The following is a 26330-nucleotide window of genomic DNA, read 5'->3' as shown; positions in this document are numbered from 1 at the left end:
TATGGTTAAATATTATAAGTAAATACTTAAAGAAACCTTTGTTCTAGTTAATACCACTGACCACAACAGCTACATTAAAATGTTAACTTCAAATTACGTCAATAATTTACTAAAAATAAACAGCCTTTTTTCGTTAGACTGTGTAGGACCCGCGCAACATACATTACGATACTTAACTTAACTCCCTGTTCCTAGAATGAGGCAGAGACAATCTACAGTGATCTTTCATAGCTATCTAAAATTTCGCGTTTTCCGCGTACCATGTACCTCTACTTTGTTTGAGACGTCCACGTAGCCGCTTTCCTTTAGAATTCCAATTGAGTGAACATACAAGTTCAGTCTACGATTAATTCCACAAAGGCAGAATCACCAAACAAAAAAGAAAAGTATGTCAAAACTGTACCAGTGCAAATCTTTCGAACATTTCGTTCTTTAGCGGTAGTATCACTTATCAACAGATAGCCGTTTGCTTCTTGTTCAATGTATTAAAAAATTAACGCGAGTTTGTGAAAAGTTTTCCTGCTTCTATTTTTGTAAAGAAACAATTTAAAAGAAACATTGTATTACAAACGCAATTGTAGCACGCTTTGAAGCGACGACAATCGTGAGACACTCAATCATCTCGATTGAAACTTTATCTCTCGTTTTACACTTGGATAAAGCTATTTGATAGAAACCTATACATTGTTGTCACCAAGAAAATATGTCGTTTAAACTGTAACCATAGTCTTATAGGGTTCATTATTTTATAGGATGGTTCTTTTAATTTAAAATGGGAACAAAACATGTTCCATGTGGTATCAAATTATTTCAGTATTAAATAAGTACTATTATTATTATTGTCTTATGTAGCCAAGTTCACATTTCAAGGTTCGTCATGCTCGCTTAAATATCATTGCTTGTGGCGGCGTCCATGCGTCGGGTTGTCTCTCTCCCTAAAATATGGCGAGGTGGCCGATGGCTGGCCATGCGTCATGCTCGTGAACGGGTGCTGCTTGTGGTGACTGGTCGTACTTGAATTCGTGTATGCGGTGATGTTGGTTATTTCAACTATGTGTTTGCGTGTTGTTCCCACGAGAATGTGTGTGCTCCTATTTCACCATGCCTCTTGCTGTTAGGGGACAAGTCTTTGATTTTTTTACTTTTACTTTTTAGTATTAACTACTACTGGTTGCAGTTTGTGTATAATTTTGTGTAAATTTCATAATTTGTGCTCAAAATTCAAATCCAAAAATTATTTTACGTGAAATATCGACTAAATTGTTGGATTGTTGAGATAATCAATTGTAGAGGCTAGGGCGGCAAAAACAACACAGCCTCTACCTTGAAAATTTGTAAGTCCGCAACTGTCTTTAACTGTTGAAGCCTAGTTTTTTACGCTTACAATTTAAGTCCATACTTAGTTGCCGAGACCCGATAAGCCTCTTAAAACTAATAGCTTGTTGGTAAGAGGGTTGTTGTGGGCATTAGCTTGGCTCTCTTAAGACTATGAACAGAATTAAATGAAAACGTTTTTAAAGTTATACTTCTTTAGGCGCGTTATGAAAAATTGATGAGAATGAAATTTTACGATGCGCGCGCACCGTGACACAAAATTAACAGAATGAAGTTGCCCACGGAAGATGCTACGGCATTGGACATAGTTTAAAAACAACATGTTACACTTAATGTAAGAGAATAATAATAAATATTTATTTACTTAATTTTTCAAATGTAAACTGAACTTTATTGACTATAATGACTCCTTTTCCAGTCTTTGATTGTTTAATTGTAATTAATTATTTGCATGCAATCAAAAACTATTTTTAATAATGCCAAAGAAGTACATATAACTTCTTACGCGCGTACATAAGTACACGCACCCTTTTTTTACGTTCAAACAAGGAACTCTGTTTTCCTTTATCTGCCATTAACGTTAGGATAGTTACTGAAAAACAAACATTGCTTTTCTTATGTCTGCCAATTATAATAGAAATAATATAAAGGAATCGAGCCTGCGGACTTGTGTGATTAAAATTGAACAACAGAGTGACATTGAACCCTTAATGTTATGACAATAAGACATCTCTCATTGTGTAGCTTATTAGACATTAAAACAAAAGAGAATGAAAGAAAGGGACACAAGGATGTTTACTTTTCATTTATTCAACGACTTGACTCAACAAATGCTTTGTTTAGATTAATTAAAAGATTACCAAGTCTTCTTGTACTTGTATATGGTGATTTATAAATGTATTTTGATTTATTAGGAGTGTTTATTTCACAAGCGGCACGACCCTTGCATAAAAATGATTAATTCGAAGCACATAAGTGGATTTCGATTAAAATTCTATAATACTATAAAATCTGGCATTAAGGAAAACAAGCAGTTAGCTCGCCTTTACCTTTGCAAATTAAAATCAATTCTTAAATCACGGGCGTAGAGCGGGCAAAGGAAACCAGTAGAACCTTCAGCTTTTGCCGCGCATCACCGCTTTGTATAACCAGCTACCCACTGAAGTATTACCGAACCAATTCCCGTTGGGTCCTTCCAGAAAAGAGCGTATCAATGCTTAAAAGGCCGGCAACGCACTCGCGAGCCTGGCATTTAGAGTGTCCATGGGCCTTACCTTCAGTACCATCGATCGGAACCGATTCACGGGTTAAGGCCTCCTCCAGCTTTTTCTATAGCTGTCTTTCTGAATTTGCTACCGTTGGTATTTCTTCTATCCACCTGTTTTTGGGGCGCTTTCTTCTCCTTCTTCTCCTTCTTCTCCTTCTTCCCCTTTGTCCTTACCAAATAGTTGACTTTAAAGTCCACATTTTATCCGTGTATCTCTATGATATATGCTCCGTCCATTGCCGCTTTTGTTTTAGGGCATAATGTAAGGCAACTATCACTTTTGTTTTCGTCTAATTTTTTCGCTGTAATATTAATTAACATTCAAATATTAGCAGAAATTTTGTGATAATTTAATTTACATATTGATACATATGTTGTTAGTAACTATTCTGCCTTAGATGACAAGTTAAACATAAGCTGTAGAGAAATAATAATGTAGCATGTTAAAGTTATGATACTGAAACTTTAAAACCCAGAACCTAGATTCTTTGACCTAGAACCTAAGAATTATGGCGATGGTCCTATTCATAATTGCGATTTTATCAACCGTATGATTAATAAGTCTGTCGTGACATTTTGAAAAGACCTCCATTAATTATTGCGAAGCGTCTAATGAACCATCTCAAGTTGTTAATTATGAACTTAATCTCGACCGACGGCAAAACGATTATCATTTTACATTACAAAGATTTTGTTTAAAAATCTCTCTTGATTTTGGTAAGGGCTTTTAGTTTTTACAAATGGTACTTGAATTTCTTAATAGCTTTAAATATGAATGAGTTTAGTACAATCACGTGATTTCAGTGTCTACACGTTCCTGAATTTCTGTGATATTAAATGTCTTAAGTGACAGAACAACTAAATTTAGGTATGTAATTTTTTGAAATCTAGGCAATGACAAAAACTTTGAAACTACCTATTTTTAACTATTGTTTACTATTGTTGATTGCTAAACAGCAGTGTTGGCTTAGTGGCTTCAGCGTACGACTCTCATACCTGAGGTCATAGGTTCGATCCCAGGCTGTGCACCAATGGAATTTCTTTCTATGTGCGCATTTAACATTTGCTCGAACGGTGAAGGAAAACATCGTGAGGAAACCGACATGTCTTAAACCCAAAAAGTGGACGGCGTGTGTCAGGCACTGTAGGCTGATCACCTACTTGCCTATTAGATTTAAAAAATGATCATGAAACAGATTCAGAAATCTGAGGCCAAGACCTAAAGAGGTTGTAGCACCACTGATTTTTATTATTGCTTAATTTTCTTCGTAGCATGTCTATTATTAAAGCTTTAACAATGATACCATACAATAATTGGTTAGTTTACTTTCCTTTGTATTAGTTGTGTTAGTATGTTTAAAAAAAATTAAGTTAAATTTCTTTTTCTTTTTAGTGGTCTAGTTTTTGTATGGCCCGTTTTAGGGTAAAAGCCGACTTCATATTTTTCCATTTCTCTTTGTCTTGAGCAACATTTATCCAGTTTTCCCCCGCTAGTTCTATAATGTGTCTATAATGTTCTGTCCAACTTTTCTTTTGTCGTCCTATCTCTTTCCATTATGTTGTCATCTCTTTCCAGTAGGTCCAGTCCATTTTGTTATCTAGTGTCCATCTTTTATCCCGCGCTCTAGCTATATGACCTTCCCATGTCCATTTAAGCCTTAGAGCAAATCTATAGACAACTATAATTAATATATAACTATATTTATTTTATGTGTATTTAATAAGGTTTAAGTATTCAACTTGTACACGTACAGCGCACATAATAGACAGCCATTGTTAAATTAAAATTCAGCATTTTCTCTACTTTCACCGTTGTCCTTAGCGTCTTTAAATAATTGCTCATTATTAACTACGTGCTCTATTTAAAATATAGAATGCATTAATAATAAACGGCATTATAATATTGTTATTTGTTTTAAATAATTATTGATTTTATCTTTCGTAAATGTTTAAACCTTTTTTTAATGTATATATTATGTATTCCATCTTTCGCTATATCTTTAGTATAATTTTTTTTTGTTATATATAATTTACTAGCAGTCTCGGCCAAGCGTTGCTGTAGCTAAGGTTTTTGTTATATTACATAATTGTAAACTATTCAAGGGAATCGGTAGGAGAACACCAGTCATGGGGACCATGCGTTTTTGGTGGTTATGCCATTAAATTGTAGCTTATGTGAAACGGTACCTACTTTTAACACAGCGCAATCTGTAAGAATTGTGACTGTCAAATAATAAACAAATAATTTGTAATAATATAAGATTGCGGGTATAAATTAATATGTAATCTATCCTTTCTTTTAAGTTAGATCAAACTGCACACGGTGTGCAAATTTGATAAAAATCTGTTAAGTAGTTTAGGAGCGTAATTTATTACACGCTTTATATCGCTTCACCTGTATGTATGTATGTATGTATGTAACCGACTCCTTCGGACTCGATTTTGACCCACTTTAAACGGACAGATTTTATTCAAATTTTGCGCACCTGTCAAAGATCGATGACAATGCAATAATCCGATAAATAAATAATAGTTAAAAAAAACTAAAAAACACGCTTTTAAAGCCCATCAAACTAAAAAGTGAAAAATAATTCCTAATTTAGGCTGAAAATGGTAATGAACAAAAAATACTGGTATTATTGTGAAAAAGCGTGGGGCGCTCTGTGCCATATTTTTCGTCTATAGATATTCGATGTTTTTTAGTTTTTTTTTAACTATTATTTATATATATTAAGAAGTTAGCTGTAGGATTACGAACTAAAAAATATTACCTATAGCGATATTATTATGCATCCATATAATCATGGAAACAATTACACCGTGAAATTGGAACGTCGCTTGACATAGTAACTGACTTTGTGCGGAATATTTAACCTTATCAAGTATTTTGGGCGTGACATCCCCTGACAAACCACGTCAAGCGCGAACAATATGATAATGTACAGAATTACATTTTCATTCACGAAGCAGACGTTTGACCCTGAACTTGTTCTATTTACGTGTTTTTATCTGAAATATATTTGCTTAAAATGTAAATGAACGTGAAATTGGGAATTGGATCCGAGATCTTACGATTTAAACATGTTTACCAAGACCAAACTATATTAGTTATTTTAGTCACCTCAAAAAGTGCTTGTAAAGACGACAACGGATCTGCGAGTGCAGCAGTTATATATATATATAATAGCAGCTTTTTGTATGGATAAAAAAAAACTTTCTTTACTTAAATGACGATTTTAATTACTTCCCGTTGCGACCGGAAAAAACAAAATGACCTACATTTTTAAAGTGCAGTTTACAACGCTGTATTTTAGAAAAGTTCTGAATGACTTACAAAGCTTTCATTTGTGTTGCTTACTTGCCAACTCAAGAAATTCCTAAGTAAAAGTTGTTTATACTTTAATGAAGTTTCAAGTAACTTGGCTCTCAATTTGTATGAGACAAAACGACACTTATAGACTGCAGTGCCTGTGTGCGAAACCTAATGCGTCTTTTCTTTTTACGAATCTTCATGTTTCAACGTATTTTTTTTATTATCTGTTAATTTTGACTCAAACTGACGTTAATCGTTCTCCAGTTTTATAAACTTACATTATATTTTCATACATAGGTAATACCAGTTCTCTTTAAGCCACAAACGTAAATATTATTGTACAATAAGCGAGGTATACGATTTGTTATTTAAATTTGAGCCTATTGCACTAATTGCACAACAGCAGTGTTGACCTAGCTTCAGCGTGCGACTCTCGTACCTGAGTTGGTAGGTTCGATTTCCGGATGTGCACCAATGGACTTTCTTTCTATGTGCGCATTTAACATTCGCTCGAACGGTGTAGGAAAACATGGTTAGGAAACCGGCTTGCCTTAGACCCAAAAAGTCGACGGCGTGTGTCAGGCACAGGAGGCTGATCACCTATTTATGAAATAAAAATTATTAAAGAAACTAATACAACCCATATAGAAGGATGTAGTGATGCTAACAAGCAATAAAAAACGATTTCTGGGCAATATTTATTTAGACAGAAAAATAAATTAATTTCACGTATTCTATTCAACCTTTACGCTTAAGTTATAACGTAAGACATAATAATTTAGATATATTGCCTATAAAGCTAAAAGCCTCTTGGACTTTACTGCCCAGTAATAAAGTCCGTTTTCATTTAGCGCTGTCATAAGTGAGGCGCCATAAATCCCGGCAAATTGCGGAGGTAGGTTTAAAACGCTATTCAAGGGAATATCCAACGCAACGCACTTTAATATGCTATCAAATGAATTAGTGCTTACAAATCATATAATTTTTATTAGTATGAGTAATTAGTTAGTATATAACAGTTTTACATTCATGAGAGCTAATTAATTAAGCGTGCATCGCTGTAGTTGGTTCGATGCCCTGTGCGCCAACCTTTCTATGCGAAAGAAAAACGTGAAAAACAGTGACGTGACAATACCTGTGGCAGGGCTGGCAATATGCCACGGGACCCAAGAGATATTATGTTCTATTGGTCTAAGATCCCAATATACAACGACCTTCACCGAGATGCTTATTTAATGAAACGTATTTTTTATTTAATTTAATATGTCAATAAATATAATCCATATGGGTTGCCTAGCAAATTTCAGTCCAGACTCCAGAGTATGTTTAATTAATATTTAAAAAAAATATTTTTTTTAAACATTTCACCGGTATGATTATTAGATAAATTCTATACCAATCGAAAGTATGAAGCCCATAGAATATGCAAACGTTAGGTTTGTTTTTAATCAATTAATTATTTATGTGTATATTTTTATGTGATACTAAAGTATATATACATCTTTAGTAAAAAAGAAGGTTATAGTGATACATATATATACTACCCTGATTAAAAATATTGATTGAAAAATATATTTTTTTAAATGTTATCGTTGGGACTAGAAAATTGGTTACATTGTCCAGAGTGTTTGTGTATATGGTGAATTATTTGCGATTTAATTTAAAGGCAAAGTACTTATTATTATACTACTTTCTATTTGTCCATATTCTTATAATTTTCTTATTGAAATTGACTGAAAATTGTGTGCCTTTTTTCGTGTTCAATTCAACCGAGGTATATTCTTAGAGTTTACTATTTATTGTTAATTCTATAAACGGCCACCGAACCGTTCTTTTCACATATTTATTTAAGATATACTCGAGTACAACTGAATAGGCTTAAAATGGAATTTCTCCCGTATTCGACCGAATTGTTGTGTATTTATGAAGAAAATAGCTTTACAAGTTTGTTCCTAGGAATTCATCGGGAATTCACTGGAATGTAATTGAAATATCCTGTCTACTTGAAATGTTATTCTGTTGTTTTTATTTTGTCTGTCGTCTCTCTCTCTCTTTATTCCTGTATATGTTTCGTGATATTCTTTTGTAAGTAGGCATGTAGGTGATCAGACTTATGGGCCTGTCACACACCGTCGACTTTTCGGTCTGATACATTTTGGTTTCCTCACGATGTTTTCTTTCACCGTACGAGCACATGCTGAAGCCAACACACTACTATAACATACTACGCCATACCTACTTCTGTTGTTTACAGACAAGTTATAGATCATTATTAGCAATATTGTTTCATAATTAATTATTACTTTGTCTATTCGTAATGGTATCTATGTAGATAATATATGTATGTTTAATGTATATTACAATTTTATTTACCTTTAAAGAACGATATTGTTATTAATATACCGATATTAATAACATCTATGATGCTCTATTACTCATGATCGCACAAAAGTAATCTTTGATGGGGCGTACAAATTGGAGCCGCTTCAATACTACAGTAAAATATTAGTAGAAATAAACTCCCTAGCAAAAATTCTCTTATATCTCTTTCTGTCAAAATTCGTATTCGCTATAAAGAAAAGAGACAGATGAGTATATCGGCGCAACAAGCGAGAATTATTATTTTTAAATGAAAAATAAAAATAAATCTGTGACGCTACAACCTTTTTATGTCTGGGCCTCAGATTTCCATATCTGTCTACTGATCATTTGTCAATCTAATAGGCAAGTAGGTGATCAGCCTCTTGTGCCTGACACACGCCGTTGACTTCTTGTTTCTCTTGACTCACAATGTTTACCTACAAAATTCGAGCGAATGTTAAATGCGCACATAGAAAGAAATTCCATTGGTGTACAGCCGGGTATCGCTATGACCTCTGGGATGAGAGTCGCACGCCCAAGCCTCTAGACAATCATTCTCTATTCTTATTGAATAAGGGCATTAAAATTTATCGAATCAACTATATATTCAGCCAAACTATACTAAAACAAAGAAAAGAAATTACAATGTTAGGATCGTAAAAGTTCGTCGTTAGCGGAAACTTTTGCAACCGAAAACTACTTCCAAGAAAATCCATTATCTGATATAATAAAAGTGCAGCCTTTATGGCGAAATCACATTTCTGTAGGATACCCCATTAATTTGCGTTTCTGAAGGCAATTTCTGCCGCGCACCACCACTATGTGGAACCAGCTGCCCACTAAAGTATTTCCGAACCAATTCGACGTAGGGTCCTTCCAGAAAGAGCGTACCAATTCTTAGAACGCCGACAGCGCGCTTGCGAGCCTTCTGGCAGTGCGAGTGTCCATAATGTATCACTTAACATCAAAAAGCTGTAACATAAAAAAGCAGCTACCTATAATATTGTTACAGCAACATTAAAAGCAAACTTAACTGAACTTATTGTAATGTATTGATTTATTATCAAGAGACACAATATCAGTAACTATTAAATTTATATAATAAATAAATAAAACTTAAGTGGAAATGGGCGGGGCACATGTTCCTCAATAGAAAAGTGCAGCCCGAGCATTTAAAATGGTGCCCAATTATTACGTGGTACACATGTTTTAGTGTTACAACTAAGTCATTTATTACGAGACATTAAGTATGAGTGAGTGTGTGAGTGTTCGAATGGGCGTGTAAGCGCACGTGTGTGAGAGTTATTTAAAGCATGCGCTGTGTCTGTGTAAGTTTTTGGAACCTCAGAATCGTGCCAAGATACGTAGTAAGGCCTCTGTAATTCGAAATCCAATTGTGTGCATAGCTTATAATTCATTTGCTCTTGTAGTAAACAAGTGAAAATCACCCTTTCCAAAGCGTTTTGCCAAAACTTTTACACGAGTCGTCTATGGGTCGACTATACTGCCAGCTCGCTAACTGCCATGCGTGTTCAAAACAATAATGCTTTTAGGATGCTCTTGGGACTGCCTCGTTTCTGCAGTGCTTCGGAGTTCGTCCAAGCCCGTACAAATGATTTCTGGGCATTTCTGTGGCAGATGACCTATCTTCGTCTATCATGAGGCATTTTGTGCGTACACTTGTCTGTTCAGATCGACTAGTGTATGCATAGACTTTTTCATGAGTTTTATGTTTGGCTTTTTAATAAGAATATACTAACACTAGTCTGTAAGTTTATACTAACATAATGTTGGATTATTTTATCTGAACAAATAAATAATAATAATAGCATCTATAATTTTTCAACCGCATTGAATATAGTAAATAATCACGATGATTCTATTGTTTCAGGTCCTAGGCTCTGATACAGAATGGCACTTTTCGCATCGTGGGCTACCACACGCCCGCACTCGACGATCCATCGCCCATGCCCGATTATTAAAACGTCACCCTCTTGTAAGTATCATCAAAGGCAATTGTAGTAATTGTCTTTGTATTCATATTTATTTATGATAAGTCAAATCATTTATTTCAATGATTAAAAAGGCACTTTTGAAAGTTACAAATATTAATAAATAATAGTTAAAAAAAACTAAAAAACACGCTTTTAAAGCACATCAAACTAAAGAGTGAAAAATAATTCCTAATTTAGGCTGAAAATGGTAATGAACAAAAAATACTGGTATTATTGTGAAAAAGCGTGGGTTGCTCGATAGACGATAAATATGGCACAGAGCGCCATTATTTATTTTTTATTTTTTTAGTTTTTTTTCGGATTATTGCATTGTCATTTGTCATCGATCTTTGACAGGTGCGCAAAATTTGAATCTGTCCGTTTAAAGTGGATCAAAATCGAGTCCGAAGGAGTCGGTTGCATACATACATACATACATACACGTGAAGCTAATATAAAGCGTGTAAAAAAATACTAGTTGCCCCCTTCTAAAAGGTAGTTTCATATGGAGAAGAATTGTCAAGAAACTCCTTACTTACTCTTTTAAAATAGTTTTTACAATATTTTGTATGCATTGATTTGATAATTATAGAAATATCATTAACAGTTTTCGAAAATCTAGTCCAGAACCTGCAGTCGCAGAGCGTGTATAACTTAGTGAACACTTTTTGTTTGTGGTGTAAAATATGTACATACAAATATGTCTTTACAGTTTATTTAGGTCCTTACCAAGCTAGGAAAATTAAATAATTCCCACGACAAAGGACTGCATAGCACAAAGCAGTCTTTTGCACAAAGTCTTTCATAGCATTCTCAAGCATTCCTTGATATATCAAAGGGTCTCGATGTACAACCTAGTTGCTTTGTTCTGGGATGTTGTTCATTATAACTATTTATGAAAACATAATACATATCTATATATACAATTCTACTGTACGTGTGTGTATCACTAAACTCCTCTTAAACGGCTGGACCGATTTGAATGAGTTTTTTGTATGCGTTTGGGTGGAGCCCTGGAGTTTACAAATCAGCCCGGCAGGTTATTTAATTGCACAGCAAATAAACAGCTGGTACATATATAAAGTCCTGTGCATATGGTGTTAATTAAAGTCATAAACAGCTGGATAGATTTTGATGAAATTTTTTGTGTGTTCAAGTGGAGTCGAGAATGATTTACATTATTATATTTTTTGTATGTAAGACATGTGTGTGTTTTTTTTTAATTTTTAACAGTAAGGCTATGACTAAGTGTTGTATACAGAAGATTTGGTGTGGCTTTTAGTTATAATAATTTTCCCTGCGATGGCGTGATACACAATAAATTATCACACACATGCACGCAATACGAGTTCTATAACTAATATATTAAAATGTAGTATAATTATACAGGATGGCCAAAAAGTCGTGGATCAAACGCAAAATTTTTCGAATTGTTATAAGAATTAGTAAAAAAAGTCAATTTTCTTATAAAAACGCAAAATTTTAACTCTGCAGGGTTTGAGCTTAGAGATAGAGACCTCCCGTAGAACAATTTTTTGCAGCTGATGACCTCATCTATCCCCTAGTTGCGTTTGATCCACGACTTTTTGGCCACCCTGTAAAGTATGGTATAAAGTGTATAGGTATATATAGGGTGGCCAAAAAGTCGTGGATCAAACGCAAATAGGGGATAGATGAGGTCATCAGCGGCAAAAAATTGTTCTACGGGAGGTCTCTAAGGTCAACCCCTGCAGAGTTATGATTTATTTTGGTTTTTATATGAAAATTATCTTTTTATACTAATTCTTATTAAAATTCGAAAAAATCTACATCCTGTATCTTTTTCATAATATCCACTAGATTGGTACTGATGAGTTCTTGCGTTAGACATACTATTTATAGTTGTTTATTGAGTGTATTGAAGATAATATTAAGTTATACGATATAAATTTTTTTCAAATCAAAACTTTTTGTTTATTTCGGACCCCACTGTGAAAAAAAATTACTCTACCGAAAAGTGACCCTGTATTACAAGTTTTAGCGCATTTAATATTAATTCTGAAAAGGTATTACACATGGCCATGAGTCGCTCTAATATCTTTCTAGGACGACAAAACCACAACGATTCGGACTTATGATAGATTATTTACCTACCTGTGACCAGTACTGTGTGAATCGGACTAAATTCAAAAAATTGGACAGATGGCTGGAGGGATACGTAGGAATTTGATTAGACGGTGCAGATTAAGTATTATGGTCAGAGTCAGGAATTTTGAGCATATTTTTTTGTAAAATATTTTGTTTCCTACAAACAACCATTGAGAAATAATTGTTTTAATACAAGTTGTATTATTTCACAATCGTTGTTTGTAATTCTTCCTAGAAAGATATTAGAGCGACTTATGGTCACGTGTAATACCTTTTCAGAATCCCTATTAAATGCGCCAAAACTTGTAGTACAGGGACACTTTTCGGTGGAGTAATTTTTTTTCACAGTGGGGTCCAAAGTAAAGAAAAATTTATGATTTGAAAAAAAATTATATCGTATCACTTAATATTATCTTGAATACACTCAATAAACAACTATAAATAGTATGTCTAACGCAAGAACTCATCAGTACCAATCTAGTGGATATTATGAGAAAGATACAGAATGTAGAGATTTTGAAATTTTAAGAAGAATTAGTAAAAAAAAGACAATTTTCATATAAAAACCAAATTAAATCATAACTCTGCAGGGGTTGACTTTAGAGACCTCCCGTAGAACAATTTTTTGCCGCTGATGACCTCATCTATCCCCTATTTGCGTTTGATCTACGACTTTTTGGCCACCCTGTAGACTTACTATTTTTTTTTATGTAACAGGAGGCAATCGGGCAGGAGACTCACCTGATAAGTTACTCACGCAATACGAGTTAAATAATATAATAAAATTGTATACCCTTGTATATAGGTATATATACTTATTATTATTATTTTTTAATATAACAGGAGGCAAACGGGAAGAAGTCTTGCAGTAAATGTAAAATTAGAAGCATTTAACGTATATTTATTTAATGACGTTCTTAAGTGTACATTGTGTTACCTATATGAATAAATGATTTTTGACTTTAACTTTGATTACTCGTATTAAGTGATACGAGTAATCAAAGTATGGGCACCTACTGTAGGCTCATTATTTAAAACTCAACAGGTCCACGCTGCAGTACAGCAAACAGGATTTAAGCGGGTCAAACGCGGCTACCGGCCACTACGCTTACCGGAAATAGAACCTGCTGCAGATCCTCGCGATCCTTATTTTCCTCTTCAATGGTACTTGAAGAACACAGGACAGAATGGTGGCAAGCCCAAGCTGGACCTCAACGTTGAGGCTGCGTGGGAGCAGGGATACACCGGCATTGATGTCACCACTGCTATTATGGATGACGGTAGTTTTAGTATTGTCTTTGATTAACATAACCCTTACACATTTAAAGAAAAACGCTTTTTACCGGATTAAAGTTATGTATTATTATAAATTTACAACTATTTGACATAATTTTAAATTTATCCGACGTTTCGCGTGCTTTACAGCGTGCGTGGTCACGGTGACTGAAGACAAAAGATGTTGAATGTCAAAAAGTATCACAGCTGCAGAGAAAGTTGCATTATCTGTATTTATTTCCCCGGAGTTGGTATCGACTAAAAGATGGAGGGTTTTGGCAAAAATGGCTCACGGTGTCCTCTATTTTTAATTTTTAATTTAAAATTATGTCAAATAGTTGTAAATTTATAATAATACATAACTTTAATCCGGTAAAAAGCGTTTTTCTTTAGACGGTAATTTTATTATGAATCATTACTTTTTTTTTTATTAAGAAGAAAATTTATTTCTGTGTACCGTGTAACGTCACTCGATGTTACGTCATAACCTTCGGTTAAAGGTCGAATAACTCGGCATCGCTTGATTTGAAATCCACATTAATCCAACAAATAGTGTATGTATATTGTATATAATATCTAATATATAAAATTCTCGTGTCACAGTGTTCGTACCATACTCCTCCGAAACGGCTCGACCGATTCTTATGATTTTTTTATGAAAATTTAGTAAGACTAAGAATCGGCTACTATTTGTCTTTCAAACCCCTAAATTTTTATCTTTTAGATCAATTTTTTTGTTATTTTTATGATACAACAAAATATATGCAACCCTTAATTTTCACCCCTCTACGATCAACCCCTATTTTTTACTATAGTAGATATTTTTATTTAACTAAAAATGTTTCCTACAAATAATATACACAACGTATGCCGGGTCAGCTAGTATATGTATATATTTCAATGCTATTTAGTGTTTACGGGAACAGTCACGTGGTCTTAAGCTGGTTGAGCTAGTTTCATTATGTGGCGTTTATACCACTCACGTGGGGTTCAGTAATTACCGATGAAACAATAACTTAGTAGGTACACTGATATTTGCCTTCAAATTGGCTGTCAAGTCTTTCTTAGGCTTTGATTTTTTCAGAATAGCAGTAGAGCAGTGTTGGCCTAGTGGCTTCAGCGTGCGACTCTCATCCTTGTTTCTATAGGTTCGATCCCCTGTGCACCAATGGACTTTCTTTCTACGTGCGCATTTAACATTTGCTCGAACAGTAAAGGAAAAATCGTGAGGAAACCGACATGTCTTAGACCCAAAAAGTCGACGGTGTGTGTCAGGCACTGGATGCTGATCACCTTCTTGTCTATGAGATTTAAAAATGATCATGAAACAGATTCAGAAATCTGAGACCTAAAAAGTTTGTAGCGCTACTGATTTATTTTTTATTTTACACACAGTATATAGTATTTAAATATAATATTTGTCTACAGGTGTTGACTACATGCACCCGGATCTAAAATATAACTATGTAAGTATACAAAACCCCTAAACCCGCATTCCTTAAGTACTCCAAAGTATTTTAAATGAGAAAAAGGGACCTCATTATAATTCTGTTACCGAAATTCTCCTTTGGGATTTAAACGAGCGAGTTTAATTATAATTAGAAAAGCTTTTAGGACTCAAGAAGACCTTCAACTATAATTCAAGTAAAGGTTTATCTTACATTATAGAGCTTTTATTTTAATTTTACAAGAGATTTTGTAAAAGATAATTCAGGAATCAGGAAAATTATGGGGACCCCAAATAATTTTTATGTACAACTAGCTACCAACCACGCTTCGCTGTGGCACATTGTGATTGAATGGTTGAGAAACGAGAAACAAAACAAAGAATTGCAAAATTAAACTTATATGTACATATAAGTTTAATTTAGCAATATTTGTGGAAAAAATAAAAAAACAAAAAAAAATCCTTGGTGCGTATTATATATTATGGTCGAGCTCAGTCGAGGCAGCTCGATCGGTGCAGAACTTTTGACTTTTTGAAGCGTACACAAACCAACATAACATTTTTATATACATATATAGGTGTAATTAATTAGGTTAATTTGTCATTAAGTCAGAAATAGAAAAGTACTTTTAATTAAGGTCCCATTAATCTTGAAGCACGTAAGTACTCATTTATTATGTCTGACACGCAAATTCCACAGTAAAAAAGCTTTTAGATTAAACACAGGTTTATTTAAATACAATTTTATATTTTTTTAGAACGCGGAGGCCTCATATGACTTCAGTAGCAACGACCCGTTCCCTTATCCAAGATACACTGATGATTGGTTTAACAGGTATATAATTTTAATTCATACATTAAACAAAATACGAAATTAATTTAAACAAGTTGACGATTCGAGTGCTTTTGTTTGAGCGAAAAGTTGCCATAATAACGCCTTGACGTTTTTACAATAAACGCAGTTTGCGCATCTGTTAATATTATTTTATATATAACGGGGCTTTTTATAAATAAATATAGTTTAAAAAAACTAAAAAACACGCTTTTAAAGCACATCAAACTAAAAACTGAAAAATAATTCCTAATTTAGGCTGAAAATGGTAATGAACAAAAAATACTGGTATTATTGTGAAAAATCGTGGGGCGCTCTGTGCCATATTTTTCGTCTATCGAGCAACCCACGATTTTTCACAATAATAAATAAACTATATTTATTTTTTATTTTTTAGTTAAATTTTTTTTCGGATTATTGCATTGTCATCGATCTTTGACAGGTGCGCAAAGTTTGAATTAAATCTGTCCGTTAAAAGTGGGTCAAAATCGAGTCCGAAGGAGTCGGTTACATACATACATACATACAGGTGAAGCTAATATAAAGCGTGTAAAAATAGAGAAGTATTGTTGGTGATTCTCAGCCATGTCGTACGTTCGAACCGTGTGCACCAATGGACTTATGCGTGATACACGTACGGTGTAGTAAAACATCGTGAGGACAGCATGTATTGGACTGGACTTAAAAAGTCCAAAGCGTGTGTCAGGCACAGAAGACATACTTAATAATGATCACGATAACAGGAATCTGAGGCTATGATTAGATTTGGCCTTCGGGTTATGGCGCCACTGGTTTCTTTATGCATATTTTGAATTGTATTAACTAAATTATATTTTTTAACACAGAAAAAAAACTAATTTAAAAGAAAGTGACGAAAAAGCACTACAGACTAAATATTTTTTTTCAAATAAGTCTTATTTTAGGCATGTCTAAAATAAAGCTTTAGTAGATATATATATATATATTGGTATCAATCGCTTATACGAGTACTGGGAATAAATAAGGCGCAACTGCGTTTCTCTGTGAATATAAAAGAAACAACATTTAAAGCCTATATTCTAGGATTTTATAAAATTAAATAATTGTAATGAAAAAAAATTAAAACATCTTACATCTATTATGTCAAGTGACAAATTAATCATCGTCGATCAGACGGCAAAGAAGAAAAATAAAATATAAAAAGAGTTTGTATAGGAAAATATGTTTTCCTTACAAGACAAAAGTTTTAAACAAAACTTCGATGGTGTAAGTTAATATATTGTATAATAAAAACATATACATACATATATGTCGTAGATTCAATACAATGACGAATCAGACTTAGTGCTAAGCTGACTCCCGTACGACAAAAATTTATTGTATTTTGACATCTGTCAAATCACATTCTGTCAGACATCTGAACAATTTTCTTTAAGAAACACATCGTAAAAGGAGTTACTTAAAATTTTCCACAGCGTAAGAGCAAGTTTGTTGCTAAAGAAAATCAAACTATACATAGGAGTGTTATGAATTTAAACGTGCTCGCAAATCTTCACGTGTCTAATTTCAAGTTTGCCTTTTAGTGTTAAACTCTATTAAAACTTTGCATATCCAATTAATCGGAATTTACCTTGGTATTGGGGATTAGTTCTTGTGTTTCTTAGTAAATTTTCTGAAGTACTAAAATTTAAGTTTGATTGTGAAAGTTAAATTTTGACATTATTTCTCGAATCAACATTTTATTATTAAATTCAAATTCAAAATTCAAAAATCATTTATTCACGTAGGTAACACAATGTACACTTGTGATTCGTCATTAAAGAAATACATATTAATGCTTCTAATTTTACATTTACTGCCAGTTCTCAAATCAAGGGCGTAGAACAGAAGAGAAGAACTGGCAATAAACTCTCCACCACTCTTTTTAATCGCCATGTTTTTTTTTTTTTTTTTTACACAACGTTTGTAAGGAGCTGCAACCATTACACCATGTTCCACATGACATAATACTTGCTTGTAACATAATATTTAGTTTTACTGAACATTTTAATCGGAAGTATTTAAATAACCAGTGGCTTTTAGGTCTGGGCTTCAAATTTCTGTATCTGTTTCGGAATCATATTTTTTCTTGATTCTATGACACTGTGTATAGGGAAAGATAACAATCTATTATTTAAAAATTACTTGAGCGTGTGACTTTCTATTCCATAAAATACAATAAATAATTATCAACAACATCTAATTTTTATACTTTAATATAAATACATACTTATATTCGTTTATAGCCATGGAACCAGGTGCGCAGGGGAGGTAGCCGCAGCTCGTGACAACGGGGTGTGCGGCGTGGGCGTGGCATACCATTCTAAAGTTGCCGGTGAGTTTGATTTTATCTTTGGAACTTCCGTTTCCGGCTTACCTTATAACGGAGTATAATTTGAAATTTAAATTCGGAGTTGAACTTAACATTGGAATTATTTAAGAATAACAATAATTAATTTCGAATAACATTGACTTGAATTTTGTTCAATGGATTTTTCGATTATAATGTATAAATACGAATTTTAATATTACCTTTTATTAGTGAACTACGAATAATCAAAAGTAAATACAAATATAACTAGGACGAATTAAATCCATCATTTTAGTTCAGTGTTATTCCTATTTAAACCCAGAGTCTTAAATGTAGTTTAAGTTAATAAATAGACATCACAAATATGAAATATTTACATACATTTTTGAAGTGAAACTTCTTTAGGCACATGAGGGTAAAATTTTTACGGATGAAACGCATTAATAATAATATTAGCGTCACGAAGATGTGCAGCGTTTTTGTCAGGGAGAGAGCGATTGAGACCGATTGAGAGAGAGAGTGAGAAAGGGCGAAATACATATTAGAACTTTAGATGGACATTCTGTCGCATAACGTCTTGTGCAGTAAACGCAATTTATTTATACTATCATTAGCACGTATACAGTTCGTAAACAGTGTAAATATAGATATACAAATACATGGAGTGATCATATACTGGTACGTGATAATCTATTGGGGCTCTTGGGGACATGTGTACTTTGTACGCACGCACTTTTTTATTAATTCAATATTTACGTGGAAAGTACATTCAGAAGTCTAGTAAAAGTAACAAAAAGAGCGTATTACATAATAAAAATACAAGAACATATTTTCCACGACGGCTTCGCGAAACATCTCACTGCGTACATTTTTGTGGATATTGAATCATTCAGGGCGTGTATCAAATAACGGATTTTCCATTTCAGCTCGGTATTGCAAATATTATTAATGTTAGTCTACAAAGAGAAACCACACCCTTAAATGGAAAACAATTTCATGTTCAATATGAATAAAACGCATCGTCGATAACAACTTTAAAATTCACATTAATTTTCCATTAAACTTGTTTGATTAAATGATGAATTTATTGTTGAGTGTTGACAATCAATGGAATAAAGTAATACAATATTCCATGTCGTACAATAAACTAAATTAAAAAAATATGAATGTTCTATTCATTACATAAAAGTTGGAAAAAAAACTTATGTATAGCACTTCTTGCGCTTACCTTATCTAATTTTTTTTCTCACAGTGGTTGCCTGGAAGAGATCGCTCGAAAGCGATAAGGCCGGCCTCATTTTTATTTAATTATGTCAATTGTATTATATTTCTGTATGCAACGAAGTGTTAATAAATAAATAAATAAAAGGAAAGCAAGAAAAGCGAGTTAATTATCAGACACCAGACTGATGTAGGTTTAACTATTTCGATCAAAAATATAATTTGTCACAAAGTCTTTCCTTATTCGACAAAAACGAAGTCACAAATTGAAACAAGTATTTATACTCTACACTAATATTATATTTTTATTACAAAGTAATATCCTTATAACTATATGTTACGCTCCTCTAATACATGCTTCTATGAAATTCCATCTCACAGCTCATCCTTCTTAGACAATTAATTTAGGATCGCCGCCATTAAGTTGTGGAATAGGCTGCCCGACTCCATACTATTGGCTACCTCCCTAACATCTTTTAAAACTCTTCTGCATAAAAATTTCTTAACCATATCCTTTCATGGCATCGCAATTCATGAATTCGTCAGATTTTGTATTATTTTAGATTAAGATTCTACAATTTTTTTTCATATTTTGTTATGCACTTCTTGAACTTTATATATCATATTTATTTTTTCCCTTCCTGTTGCCTGGACGTGATCGCTTGTTAGCGATAAGGCCGCCTGTTGCATCCTTTATAATATTTATGTATTATGGTATTTGTTTTTGTATAAATTTAACGAAGAATGAATAAATAAATAATTATTTGTGTTTGGGTTATAAACTATTGAATCAATTTTAGTGTGATTGAAGTGATAATAACTTCACGCTACAATTATTAAGATATCAATAAATGGTACAAAACAAGATTCGTACCTTTTGTGAGGTTCCCTCGGTTTCTTTGGACGCGTTATCTTAAGATCTTTGCAATGGTTCATTTATTGGGAAAGTCCATTTGGTTATATAATCTCGATTGAAATAACTAAGGTAAATAAAAATCGTGAAGAGAAAATTATTCCCTGAAAATAAAAGAATATTTTTGTTGGTATCATCCCTATCCCTAAGAATACCCAACACCTGCGTACTTAAATCGTTTACGACCTTCAACTGTTTTCAAGGGTAAAAGTAATCTCAAATGTATACCTTTTGTTGAAAGTTTTGAGTTGGAATAATTACTGTAGTCAAGTCAAAATGAAAGTTATAGGTTTAGTCATCTGACATATAATTTTCACTTTTCAATCTATCTAGATAATTATAGCAATTTTTATTTGTAAAATATCAAAATTTATTTTTTATACATAGTAATTAAAATTATTTAGTATATTTATAATAACTTTTTATTATTTCGTGTTTTACGTATCATTTTCAGTGAGTCGTACCTGATAAACCAGAGACGATTTTTTTAATTTTTTTCAAATTTAGTCAAGACACTTCTTGGCATACAAGAAAACAATAAACATTATTTTTATAGAACAGTTCGCAAACGGGCTCATCTGATGTTAAGTGATAATGCCGCCCATGGACACTCAATACCAGAGAGTGCGTTTTAAGAATAAGTACGCTCTTTTCTTGAAGGACCCGAATTGGTTCGGTAATATTTCAGTGAGCAGCTGATTCCACATAGTGGTGGTGCACGGCAAGCACTGCCTTAAAAATCTCTGAGTTTTGAAATGCCGTCGAGGTGGTAAGGGTGGAATTTCGTATTCCGCCTCGAAAATTTTTAAGGCCGTTGTTTGTAAAATAAAGCCATCTATCCGAAAATATAAAGTAATTTGGAATAAAGAAATCTGAAATTTCCACGTCACGTAGTAGCAGTCAATCAAAAATCTTTTCTTCTCGCTAAATTTCGAAGAAAACGAAAAGAAAATGTTAAATCTTTTCGTTAACAAAGACCTCGGTAATCGAAAGTCTGTCTGGAGATTTAAGTTAATTATGTGAATACGTTTTCGTAAATAAGTTTCATAAGAGATTCGTTTAATACATAATTTAACAATACAAAAGTATGTATTAGATTTGAACACATACATTCGTTTTAAAATGATTTAGTCCACCATTTGAGGGTTTTTTGTGAGCACTGCTCGATAATTGAACCTAATTTTTTAATGCAATAAAAGTATAAAAACACTTTAACACGTTCACTGTGCCATCATTTTTAAATAACTTTCAGCTGGTGCGTTGGAGACCTAAAAGATCTCGTAACAAGCCTATCCTCTGGTGCGTTTGAGACCTAATCAGTCTCCTAAAAATACACTTTTGAAAATAATTTATATCTTCCAAAAAAACAATGACATATATTTTGAATTTTTTGTGGGTGAAAGATAGCTAATTGCTTTATATTTTGCTAGGTTCGCACGCAGTTACGACATTTGAATAAACTACAAATACCATAAAAAAATTAGATATCGATTGTATCTCGTACCGCACCCGAAGATAGTTCAATATGTGTAGTAAGTAGTGATGGGAATAAAATAATATCTCAGTTATCGATTCTAAAAGTTTTATTAATTATGCAAAGTGTTTTTCATTAAAACATGGTAAGCACATTGATTGCTTGCACATTACGCGCAAATGGTAACAATTCGTTTAGTTTTTTTAGAAGCGGCGTGTGCTCCAACGAAAAAGGTTTATCGTTAAATATTTCATAATCAGAATCACTGTCATTATTAGTCAATGGGGGGCAAATTTGAACATTTTCCAAAACAAATATTTTACTGGACGATGCAGCAGTATAATCCGGCGTTGATTTTTTGTTAGAAACCTCACCAATAAAATAGATTTTTTGCACTTTTTTATCATAGAAAAATAATCAACACGCTGGTATATACGCGAGTGTTATTTCCAAAACGTGCACGCGACTTCCCGAATGTCGATTCTAGGACAACACTAAAAATCCCATCCTCCATCTCTTGCGTCGTACGATTTCACGAGTACCGACATATCTCCTAACGCAAGGAATTAAAACAATTACAGTACTGTGCGTTAGGGACCTAATCCATCTCTAATTTATTTTTTAAAGTCCTTGAATTCAGCTTTAAGTAGGAAGCAAATATGTATATTTGTCCTGCTCATCCTTAAAGAACTTTACAAGTTACATCCTCCCGCAAGGAGTGAAAAAACACGATTATGTTCAACGCACAATACAAAAGTCCTGCAAGAGATCTGATAGATCTCGTAATGCAACGAACGTGTTAAAAAACATTAAAATGAGAAATCATAATTTACCATACAATATTAGTCCATTGAAATGTTAATGTCAAGCTGAAACCCAAGTTTGTGGGGATGGCACCCTTGTCCCCCGGCCGCCATCTTGGAAAAAGGGGTGAAAACACGTTTTTGGCTATATCTTCTAAACTATCCAATATCCATCGTACAAAAAAAATTTAAAGACATATTTTGTAGCTTGCTTACAATTATGTCTGTGTGACTTTTTATTATAAAGCTATTATAAGATTTTTTACTAATAACTTTTGAATTTTGGCTGCCGGGGGAATGGCGGCCAACCCCACAAACTTGGGTTTAAGTTTGTATTGACCCCCCCTATATGTTCCATAAATAAAATTGCGTCCTCTAACAAATGTTCAGTTTATCCGTCAAATTGTATCATTTCAATGGACTATATGTGATACGTAAGCTTCACATTGACGATTGAAAACTCTACAATTCACAAAATAGTTACTACATATTTATTAACATTATTAGTACCTCGCGTAAAAACTCGTCCCAATTTCCAAACGAATATGTAAATTAACCGTGATCATTGGCTTGTAGAATTTTAATTACTTTCAAAGTTGTAGTTTCTATCAAAAGAAATACCATAATATTTGTATACCAGATGGTTTCTTAAAGCTAGACAGCTTGTTGTGATATTTACCCTAATCCAAATTTCCTAATCCAATGATATAACGTTAATTTTGCTAAATGTGATCCCGAAGTGACGTCAATATAATATTGTGTAATGTTCGGTTTGATCAAACAGGCGCGGCCTATAATGTCAATATTTCATATTCATCAATACGCTAATTGAATTAGATGATAGTGGTTACATAATTATTTTATAATGAATGTTAGGTATCTCGTGTATTTGGGTGATATTTCGGGCTACGAATTATTTCACACATATTTTGAAAGACAGAAATTTAGAGTTCTTGGACAGAATAATTGAACTGTTTTAACACAGTTACAGTTCTGTATTGTATTTTCTGTCAAATTTGTGTATTCGTTGTAATGTACAGTGAATAGTTTTATGTGCAACTACAGTCACTTGTTTTTATGAATAGAGGGTTATGACTTTGTCAAAAATTTAAAAAAATAAAAAATAAAAAACGTGTGGCACTCGAGGACTGCCGCGGTAAAGCTATTGCATATTTTTTTTCAACTTATGCAATTATAGTTATTTAAATATGCAGTATTTTTTTTTCTTTGATATTAATTCAAATTTTTTCTTTGATAAATTTATTCAATCTACCACTCTACCAGACTCAGACTAACGCGCACCAGCTGCACCGATCTCGTCAGAGAGATGTGAATACGCAGTATGCGTTATGTCCCGCTCTAACGTGTATTGGCCGCACCTTTATTACGTCATCGTGTGTTAGGTTTTTTTCGTTACGGAATTTCTTGATTCGATCGCCGCGCTCAAAGCCCGCGATAAAATCTATGCAATAGCTTAAAAATATTCGTACATCATTCAGGTACCTGAAATACATATAACATATATTTTTGTAACATAATGTCTAAGACAAATAAACTTTGTTTGTAAAACTCCTTAACTCCTCACTGTATCGATTTTGATGGAGTGTCTTGTGTTTCTAAATTGGTTAAAGAATGGTTTATATTTACATTTAGATGTTTTTTTTTGTCCGTGTAAACAGGATAACGTCTGTAAGGTCCTTTAGTAGTTATTTATATTATTTATTCTTTAACATTAACAATCATTAAAAAAATTGTAAATAATAAAGATAATAAATATATAATAAATAAAGGTTTAATAAAATATGCTTTTAATTTAATATTCTAGATGTGGATTAGTAAAATTACTATCTGAAATTAGTGTTGAAGCGTGAAAACCAATTTGTGTACGAAATTAATTCTAATATAAATTAAATTTCATTTTGAATAAGCAATTACTTATATCAAGCTAAGAGTATTTAAGCCAGTGTTCTAAAAGGTTTATCAAATCTAAACTTAATTTTGGTTAATTGGTTTGTTAATGAAGTTGTCTATCTTGTGATAAGCTTTAAAATACAGAGTTTCATCTCCAAGGTTAGTTTGAGGTAGGTAAAGGTGTTATATATATTATATATGTTATTTTGAGTTTTCTTTTGTTAATTATTTATGCACTTCTTGTACTTTACCCGCTGTAGGTATTTCTTTTTTTATTGTTCCATTTGTATTAGGGTTGCCTGGAAGAAATCGCTTGTTAGCGATAAGGCCGCACGTTGCCTTATAACTTATGTAGCTTTTTATATGAATGTTTTTGTAAAAGGTACCGAAATGTAGATAAATATAAAATAATTGTATTAATTATAATAACACAATATAATAACTTAATATTCAGTAGGTATATAGCAAAATCCATATTTCAATTTGCCGCTAATCATATTATGTCCTTTGTACAGGTATAAGAATGTTGGATCAACCCTACATGACCGATTTGATAGAAGCAAACTCTATGGGGCACGAACCAAATAAAATACACATCTACAGCGCTTCGTGGGGACCCACAGATGACGGCAGAACTGTTGACGGACCCAGGAATGCCACCATGAGGGCTATAGTTAGAGGAGTCAATGAGGTACGGTAAAACATTTTCTTATAGAACAGGGGGCAAACGGGCTGGAGGCTCATCTGATGTTAAGTGACATCGCCGCCCATAGACAATCTCAATGCCAGAGGGCTCGCGAGTGCGTTGCCGACCTTTTAATTGGTACTCTTTTCTTGAAGGACCCTAAGTCGAATTGGTTAGGAAATACTAGTTGGCAGCTGGTTCCACATAGTGGTGGTGCGCGGTAAAAACTGCCTTAAGATAGAAGAAGACGCTCAGTTGTGCAACGACGGACGTCGAGGTGATACGGAGAGTTACAAGCCAATATTCTTTTCTTATAGATCCTACTAGCGGCCCATCCCGGCTTCGCACGGATGGACATTTTAAAACATTTTTTGTAGATATTGATATGTTCTTTAATACTGTGGAACATTTTTTTGTTCTATCATCAATAGTTTTCTAAGCGCATGCGATGAAAGATATTTTATAGGCATTTTTTTTACACCTTGGGTAACATTATTGTAATTTTTGTAGGGATTCTTATTTTTTTCTTGCAATTAAAATAGCCTATATTAATCAGTGATAATGTAGCATTCAAATAGTGAAAGAAATTTTTAAATCGGTCTAGTACTTTTTGAGCCAATTCCTTACATACTTACATACAAAACTTTCCTCTTTGTAATAATTAGCAAAAGCCAAACACATCCGGGAAAATTCATGAGCATATAACTAGTCTTGATAGCTTGATAAAGGTCAGTAGTAATTTAATTTGAGCCACTCAGGCTGGAAGCCTTGCCAATCAAAAATCAATTAAATGAATAACATTATTCTTTTAGACGACTTCTAAGAAAATTTATATTTCGATTTTATTTCATTGTATTAAACGAAGTCTTCGCTATAAGAATTCTAGATATCCATTCTATACGATACAAAGACCTGGAACGAAATATGTCTACATCTTTTGATCAGATTTAGATAGGCAAGTATGTCAACTGTGACTTCTGCTACACTTCAGTGATAGTTAGGCCCACATTCTTTAGCTGCAAGTGTTAATGGCGCACATAGCA

General features: G+C 33.2%; 1 protein-coding gene across 1 annotated transcript in view; it reads left to right on the top strand.

The window, feature by feature from the left end:
* The window catches only part of LOC125059948 (neuroendocrine convertase 2), a 56428-nt gene that overhangs the window by 20034 nt on the left and 10064 nt on the right, over positions 1-26330 (top strand). The window contains exons 2-7 of the mRNA XM_047664703.1: positions 10168-10272; positions 13443-13677; positions 15101-15138; positions 15878-15954; positions 18216-18304; positions 25118-25293. Coding sequence (XP_047520659.1) covers positions 10168-10272; positions 13443-13677; positions 15101-15138; positions 15878-15954; positions 18216-18304; positions 25118-25293 — 720 coding nt within the window. The remainder of the gene's footprint in view (positions 1-10167; positions 10273-13442; positions 13678-15100; positions 15139-15877; positions 15955-18215; positions 18305-25117; positions 25294-26330) is intronic.

This window comes from Pieris napi, chromosome 1 (assembly GCF_905475465.1).
Source record: "Pieris napi chromosome 1, ilPieNapi1.2, whole genome shotgun sequence".
NCBI classification, from domain to species: domain Eukaryota; kingdom Metazoa; phylum Arthropoda; class Insecta; order Lepidoptera; family Pieridae; genus Pieris; species Pieris napi.
This window is presented reverse-complemented; position numbering and strand designations above follow the sequence as displayed.